The sequence below is a fragment of the Pholcus phalangioides genome, unplaced genomic scaffold (assembly GCF_987345545.1).
Source record: "Pholcus phalangioides strain wild (caught in Gottingen) unplaced genomic scaffold, Ppha-v1.0 ptg000009l_1, whole genome shotgun sequence".
NCBI classification, from domain to species: domain Eukaryota; kingdom Metazoa; phylum Arthropoda; class Arachnida; order Araneae; family Pholcidae; genus Pholcus; species Pholcus phalangioides.
This window is the reverse complement of record NW_028301602.1, coordinates 37053098-37061288: the sequence shown is the minus strand read 5'-3', so window position 1 is coordinate 37061288 and position 8191 is coordinate 37053098. Positions and strand designations below refer to the sequence as shown.

Sequence of the window (8191 nt, the reverse complement as noted above, 5' to 3'; positions counted from 1 at the left end):
ATACAATTTTGAAGTCCGTAATGTCTTTTGCTGCCATCTATTTAATGATTTGACAACTTCATCAATAAATCACAAACAGAAAAAATATGACTCAATGCTATCTATTGTTCAGAAAGTAAACGGAAAACTATATAAACTAGTATTATTTTTAAACCATAGATGACAGCAAATTTAGGTACAGGATACTTTTCTTATCATTAGTCAAAGCCGTCTGGAAGTTTTCATCAACAAACATGGCGGCCTGCTCGTTGGGTTTGCAGCCAAATCGTTTTCAATTAATTTTTTCAAAAGAAAACCAAAGCAACGAATTTTTTAAAGTATCTGATTCATTTATCTGGATATTTTTTTTGCAGTAAATATTTGAATTTTTTTTAATCACCCAAAGATTTGTTAGCTAGTCATGTCAAGTCAAACTCTTGTTTTCATTTCGCTACTCACTGGTAATGTCAACACAAGATAGGTTTCCTTGCTTTTTAAGATAAAACAATAAATAGTTGATAGTACGCTCTTGACAACTTCATTAGAATTTCTTTGGTAGTTATAATGATAAATTACAGCTGAACAAGAGTATACGGTATTATTTTTTCTTATTCATCTTAATAAAACAAAGTTTTTTTTCTTATTTATCTTAATAAAATTAATAACAAACTGGATTGTGTCCTTATTTCATGAAGCTTTCCCACACCTTTTCACTAATAAAATTTACTAACCCAACAAAGCTGTTGTTTTACACAACTATTCACTTGCAAGGATCATCAAACAAATTTTGACAATAGCCATATGGAGATTTTTGGTTTTTCTATAGATCAGTGGTTCTCAAACTTTTGCTTTCCTCACCCTAGTGGACATGTATCTGATGATCCCCAGAATAGTCTAGTATAAAACTGTTTCATGGTACTAATGGTCACACATAGTACACTAATAGGACAGCGTAGACTTTGAGAAACACTGCTATAGATGAATTACAATAAACTCATTCCATAAGTGAGTCAGACTTTTCCAAAAAAAAGGTAAACGCCAGCTTGGTGGCTTCCAATCATGCCAATTCCAAAAATGATTGAAAATTGACATATTTCATACACTTTTAAGCCTAGCACAATGTGCCATGGGCAGTTTACTATGTGAGTGTGTGTGTGTACCTAACAGTCTGAATGTTTACATAGTGTCTGATTTTTTTTAGTGCTGCCATCTATATTTTGTAAGTGAAGTGTAATGGCTGAATATGTGTATCGTTTGTAATCATTTTGCTCTCTGAGGTGAAACTTTAACAGGGAGATTGGATCACATTTGCGCCATATTTCCTACACTGAAAAACAATTCCACTGACATGGTTTCCAATCTGATTTGAAGCGAAATGCATAGCATAGGTGGGGATCTCCCCCTCTGGTTAGCATTAGTAGGTTCCCTTACTTGTTTTCCCCCCTAAATAGCCCTTGGGTATAGCTGGAATATGCGTACAATTAGAAAGAATGGGAACCGCTGAATCTACTATATAATGTCATAAAAATCTTTTTGTTCGGATTAATTCATGATGGCTAACATTAGCTATTCATGAGCTAACATTTAGTGAAATTAAAATATTAAATGAATATAATATAGAGCATAGGTGGAGATAGATTTGAAACACGCAGGGGAGGGGTGCACAATGTGTAGATGTTAATTCTTGTACATAAGCCCATAGCCAGAAATTTGGGACCAAAGTGATAGAACAATAGATTTGGCCATCTTTTTCTGGTTATTTTCTCACATTTCGGGGGGGGGGGGGGATCAGACCATTGCTACAGCCTTTCTTATACATGCATTTACATTGGATCAGTCAGCTCCATCATTGATGTTGGGGGGGGGGGTGATGTTCCCACAGTGCTGTCTTAATGCATGAGTCTCAGTAAAACTAAAAGTAGTTGAATTTTTTTCAAGAATTTTCCAGGTAGGGTTTGGCCCGGAGGCACCCCATGATGCTCTTAAGACTGCCCTGCCCCCCCCCCCCATACCCTTCTGTATTTTTGCTCATGATATACCATATTTTAACGTGTATAGGGGACCTGTTTTTGCATTCTTATATATCTTTCTTTGCTTCTACATATCTTCCTTATACATGTATATATGATAGTATTATAGGTATATTTTTCAATTTTTCCCAAATTTTAAGCCCCCAAAAAAATTGGAGGGGGGGGGGTTCCTTATACACTTTAAAATATGGTATATAAAGTTGCATTAAGCTCTGTACATATCATTTATCATACCTTGAAAAATAATCTTTTACTGTTTTTTAAATCACATTATTTTTGCATAACACGTAAAGCTCTCACTACTAACTGCTGTGTAGTTGAACTAATTTGTTATTGCACAAAGAATTTCGTTCGTTGTTTCACTGCCCCTACTTTTTTGAAAAAAAAAATCAGTTTATGCATCTGAGTGCTTTGAACTTGGTTAATTGAGCTTCTACTGTAGCATACGTTGCACTTTCTACAGCAAAGTTGCTTTTAGTTTTGAGTTACTCATTATTAGTTGATTATTCTATGCATTAATATATGTTTGTCTGTGGATATATATATACAAACATCAAAATTGATTATATATCTTGCATGTTATAGTCACTACCCAAAGACTCCCATTGAAAGATCTGCTGATGATGACGGAATTTAATGTGATGCATTCAATAGAGATGTCTTTAGGGCAAAGCATGCTTCCTGGCGTGATTCAAGTCTTTGGTATTATAACCATAGGTTACATCTTTGGGCGATGTGACATACTACCTGGAGACTCAGCTAAAGGGATGTGTATTTTTCTTCAGAACCTCTCTCTTCCAGTTCTTATTTTTACGTCATTAGCAACCATTTCATTTGCAAACATTGAATGGAAATTCATCGCTGCAGTACTTGTTGCGAAAGCTACTGTTTTCGTAGTAGTGACTTTGATAACTATGTTATTGACACAACCGACAAATCTGGGAAAATCTGGTCTTTATGCTATAGCTGCTACGCAAAGTAATGACCTTGCACTTGGCTACCCATTAATATTCTCTTTATATAAAGATAAACATTCAATGTATGCGTCTATTTTGTATGTTATTGTGCCCATTCAATTGCTTATTTTGAACCCTGTTGGCATTTTCATGATGGAAGCCAACAGATATGTAAACAGGCATGGAAATCACAGTGGAAATTCAGCTATTACTATTGTAAAATCCATAATAGCTAATCCCATTATTATAATGACAGCCCTTGGTATAATTTGTAATTTTATTTTCCATCATACAATACATCCTATTATAGGTAATCTGTTAGATGCTGTTGGTTCTGTGTTTTCTACTTTGGCATTATTTGTCTTAGGGCACAGCATGTCCGAAAAATATGGAGATATCGGGAACTCATACTCATTGAGTCCTGCTTTGATTGTACTGGCAAAAATTGCATTTCTCCCATTGTTACTCCAAAAAATCGTAGCATTTTTCATGAAAGGGTCAAAAAATGTAGACGACTTCAGTAATTTAGGTTTCTTGTATGGAACTATACCATGTGCACCCACTGCTTTCATATTTGCCAAACAATATCAAATATCTGAAAACATTATAGCATCTGCTACAATTTACAGCACAATATTTTCTGCTCCTCTCATGATGACATCTGGTGCCGTCATCTCTGTTACACAGCAAGGTTTTAAAAACATTGACTACTATATCAAAGAAACCATTTCATATGTAGGTATCATGAACTTAATTGCATGTTCTTGGCTCCTAATGATATTTATAGCACGGAAACGTTGGAAGGATATATGTTTTTTGGGGACAGCCTACCTCATAATAGCTCAGACTTTGATGGCCATTGGTGCAGTGTTATTGTTTTTTGCTTCAGATAACTCATATTTATTTTACGCACATTATTTCTTGTCTTTCACTGGTTTGATTTTGACTTTTACATTAACTGTGTTTTTATCTTTTCTGATATTTCTGTTACAATGGAGAAGTTTGTGTTATGTTTTGAGATACAGGTATTTAATTTGTGTTAGTGGGTTTGTTTTACCCTCATTATTTTCTATAATACTGTCATTATGTCTGATGTGGTTAAATGACAGAACACAAAGTCCGATCTTCCAGTTTGGAAAAGCACAGATTTCAGCAGTTTTAGCTGTATCATTATCTGCATTTTTTATAACCGTAGTTTTTTTGATATTTCAGCATAGACACATGGGATTTAACCGCAGTTATACCAATGAAGTACCAGATCATTTACACAATAATTCACGCTCAGAAAATGAAAATGGTGCATTATTGGGATCATGCACTAATAAAACTAATGATGTTGTTGATAATTGTTGTGCTAACATGGCATCAGGAGACTCAACTCTAGATGCTAGTTCATTTGATATTGAGGATATAGGTGATAGTAGCGCAGATACTTGCCGCATAATCCCCAAGTATGGCACAACAGGAGAATCTGTCAATAGTATCTATGAATGTTTCTGTGATACGACTCGTGCCTGCTCCACATCACAACGACAACAATGTGTTACCGAAGTAATTGAATATCAACGAAATTCTCAGCATGAAGTTGATATAAACTTAAGAAATCATTTGGTTAAATATTTAATACTTTTGCTTTCTCTTTGTTCTTCTATAGCAGTATGCACCACAGTCTGTGTTTCTAGTCTTGTCACAGAGAAATTTGTAGGTGCCTTAGTTGAGCTTCAGTTCTTGAATATTATTTTGCAAAACTCCCAAGGTATTTTATGCCTTTTCCTATTCGGATATGATTCTTTAGTAATTCAGAAAATCTTTCTGATGCTCCAGAGAATAACAAATTGTTGGAATACTGGTGGTGATTGATAGTTAATCAGATGTGTGTGTGCTAGTTAGTGTTTTATTGTATAAATACAAATCTCATTTCGGACATGTGGAAAGATTCTGTTGGTCCTATTTTTAAAATAATACTCTACAAATTTACCCGTCACTGTATGGGTTCAGAATATGTTTCATATTGAAATACAGACACAGGTCTCAAAGACCCAACACATGCTCTAGTGGTTCAAGTGGGACAATAACAATCTAACCCATGTGACACGCACAGTCAGGCTTGCTTTAAGCATTACACAACTTGTCTCATCTGTGGTAACACAGAGTGGTGGGTGGTGAAAAAAGTCCTCCTGTTCTAAAACATGCAAGTGACCATACATTTAGTGCATAAAAATCTTTAAATTAAAATTTGATGATATATTTCACATAAGTCTGCAGCGCCCATAAACAGATATGCCGGTTTCACACTGGCGCGATACAGCAAGCGTCGCCCATAAAGATATAAGCTCTTCAAACTGAAAAACAGAGGAGGGTGGGGCAGGAGATATAGTTCACCTACACCACTAATTCTTTTAGTGCCAAAGCTCCCCCTTTTTATCTACCTATGATAACCGTCACAGATGGTGATGAATAGAATACCATAGAAATATGGTATATTTATTTTATAAATTAGCCTCACTGTATTGTGAGGTGGAGTTGAGAAATTTCCATGTAATAAATTACAGTTTATTTTGAGATGTGCAGTGCAACACATACATTTTTAGAACACTGTTGCAGAGGCTTGTGGCACATATATACTATTTTTGGTTTGAAAAACACAATTTCAAAGACCCCAAAGCAGAATGTTTAGCACTGTTCTGCGACGAGCCCTCAGCTGACTGGAAATGTTCTGCGGTAAAAATCTCCATACATGTAATAGTGTTTTTTGCACTTTTTCTTAAAATTCTTCCGAATTGTTCTGCAGTGGCGCTAATTGTTCTGCGACGTACATTGCAGATTTTGGCACATTCTGCTTTGGGGTTCAAAGAGAAGCCAGTGCTTGACAAATCCCATGAGCTTGACTATAATCCTGTGAACCAAAAAACTGGCATCGGTTGCATGAAATTTCCTGACCCTTTTGTCAGTGTGGCTTACCTCAAAAAGTTTGTCCAGATTTAAAACAATTCATGCATGACACAAGCAATAAAAGAAGGGGGGGGGGGGAAACAACCAGCCCATTTGTCTGCTTCTGAATTTGGCAACACTTAACAAGCATTTCACAGAAATGAATTTCGTTAGGTTCACTACACATACACGCACCTTCCGACATGTGCCCATTTGTTAGAGGCTCCTTAGAGGAATATGGATGATGTGCATGAGTGGTTTAATGGTGTGTTGAACATTGAATGGGGTAATGAAATCTTGGATAAGGTGAAAAAAAACAGTATTTAGGACCGTTTTTTTTTAATTACAGAAAACCCCAAATTTTTGGCTCCCAATCAATGAATTTCAGAAAACCTCTTAATTATCAATAGGGCTGGACAGATCTCAGGTGCCAGATTGACTAAAAAAATTTTATTGGCGCCTAAAATTGGCTGAGTGTAGCACAAGATGTTTGGAATTTATAGCAGTATTTCTGCCAACACGAAAGAGGGTCACTATGCCCTGAAAACTCAAAAGAAGCATAATTTTCGGCCTTTTTCTCTGGTGGTAATAATTTTTTGGTGCCTAGATTTTTTTGTGATTAGTCCAGCCCAGATTATCAATGAACAGTTTTCAGGTCTAACAAATTATTGTATATGTCATAGGCTGTATTTGTTCCTAGAATACAAGGAAGCAGTTTGCAAATGCCACTATCTGTGATATCCACATAAACTGATATTTATTCAGTTAAAGATTTATACTATATGTGGAGTTAAAACCTTCATAATAAATAATATGAGATATTTTTGTTTTCACATAAAGAAATGAACTTTACAAATGGTCAATTAATGTTTTATACATATACATTGAAATATTAAGGTATTATCTAGTGAGTTTTCAATAGTTCGGAACATTAAATAAAAACGTTGCTCCATAGACATGAAAAATGTCACATGGGCCATTATGAAGTTTGCCAGTAACTACACAAAAAGTAGTTCTCCACCTTCTCTTTAAGGGAGTTCATACAATTTGTTCAGGCAGAAAAGTATAAAAATTCATGTTTTCATCGAATTATTTCTTGAAAATATGATCCGAGGGGAAACATTTCTCTCCAAGCTTTAATTTTTACTGCATTAATAGTAAGGTGATGCGAAGTATTTTACTTGGTACCTATGTATTAATGCTATTCAATGTATATTTGAGTTAATATAATTTTGGAGTATAGTAATTTTTCTTAAGGAACCACCTGCATATTGACTTTAAGAATCTGCAAACACTAATGCAGGATGAACTAGTCAAGTTGCATTTCAACTATTCAGAAATGGTCTGCATTTTCTAATAAAAAATTCTAGAACAGTATTTTCCAACCTAGGCTATATGCCCTCCCCCAGGTGTGATGGAATGGTCCAGATGGACCAGGTTGGTTTGAGTTGGGGGCGCAATGAGACAAAAACTTTGGGAAATATTAAATGTTCTGGAATACAAAATATTTTATCTTAGGAAGGCATGGAATTTTTTTTTACCATAATGTTTATGGCAAGAAGTATAGTATGTTACTGTATGTTTAGTCAATCTGTGATGAGTTGAATGTATGTCTCACAAGATCCCGAAACTTTGTGTTAATTTGATCTAATGATAACTGGAAGTTTTGCATAGGGTGATGCATATTCAAATAATCAAGACTTGGCTATATTTTATTATAATACTGTGATATTTTCATGTTTCTTCATGTGATAGAAAATGTATTTATAAAAAAGTGATTCTATTAATTGATAATTCATATTTCTGTATCTTGAATGTTGATCTATATATAAAATTATCTACATAGTAAAATGTGTTTTTCTCAATGGGAATTTACAATCTTCATGAAATTTTGAGTAAACCAATTTTTCTATCAAACATTGCGGATGTAGATAATTTGTATGAATTAATAACTCATATTTATGGGAGGGGAAAATTCACAGCTAGTTAGTTTTTTTTTTTATAGGCCTGTTGCTCTCTGTGACGAGACTTTTTAAAGGGGAGATCGGCTCAACTTTGAGGTGCAAATGCAAGCTGATCTCCCCGTTAAAAAGTCTCGCCACAGAGAGCAACAGGCCTACAATGATAAATTATTCAATCCTTACACCTCACTTATAGTTAGAAAAACTGATGGCATATCTATACAGAAACAAACTTAACGCACATTCCAATGTGTACCAATTTGTTAGAGGTTCCACAGAAGAATATGGATGAGGTGCATGTGAGGTTTAGTAATAGCTAGTTTGCTTTACACTA

General features: G+C 34.8%; 1 protein-coding gene across 3 annotated transcripts; it reads left to right on the top strand.

Moving 5' to 3' along the window:
• Positions 1-234: 234 nt before the first annotated feature.
• Positions 235-7705, top strand: LOC149083006 (lysosomal cholesterol signaling protein-like). 3 transcript variants are annotated; one of them, XM_089236059.1, is made up of 2 exons: positions 235-317; positions 2595-7705. In XM_089236059.1, exon 2 carries the CDS (start codon positions 2630-2632, stop codon positions 4823-4825), a length of 2196 nt encoding a protein of 731 aa, XP_089092185.1. In that variant the 5' UTR covers positions 235-317; positions 2595-2629; the 3' UTR covers positions 4826-7705. The 3 variants fall into 3 exon arrangements, with proteins under 3 accessions (XP_089092185.1, XP_089092183.1, XP_089092184.1); XM_089236057.1 differs by having other exon boundaries at positions 235-440; XM_089236058.1 differs by having other exon boundaries at positions 235-574; positions 2595-7704.
• The last annotated feature ends 486 nt before the right edge of the window (positions 7706-8191 follow it).

Excerpts from the sequence above, each read along its gene's own strand:
- LOC149083006 (XM_089236057.1), top strand. The coding sequence starts at position 401 with ATGTCAAGTCAAACTCTTGTTTTCATTTCGCTACTCACTG. Across the intron at positions 441-2,594 it reads TTTCATTTCGCTACTCACTG|TCACTACCCAAAGACTCCCA; the intron begins GTAATGTCAACA and ends TGCATGTTATAG.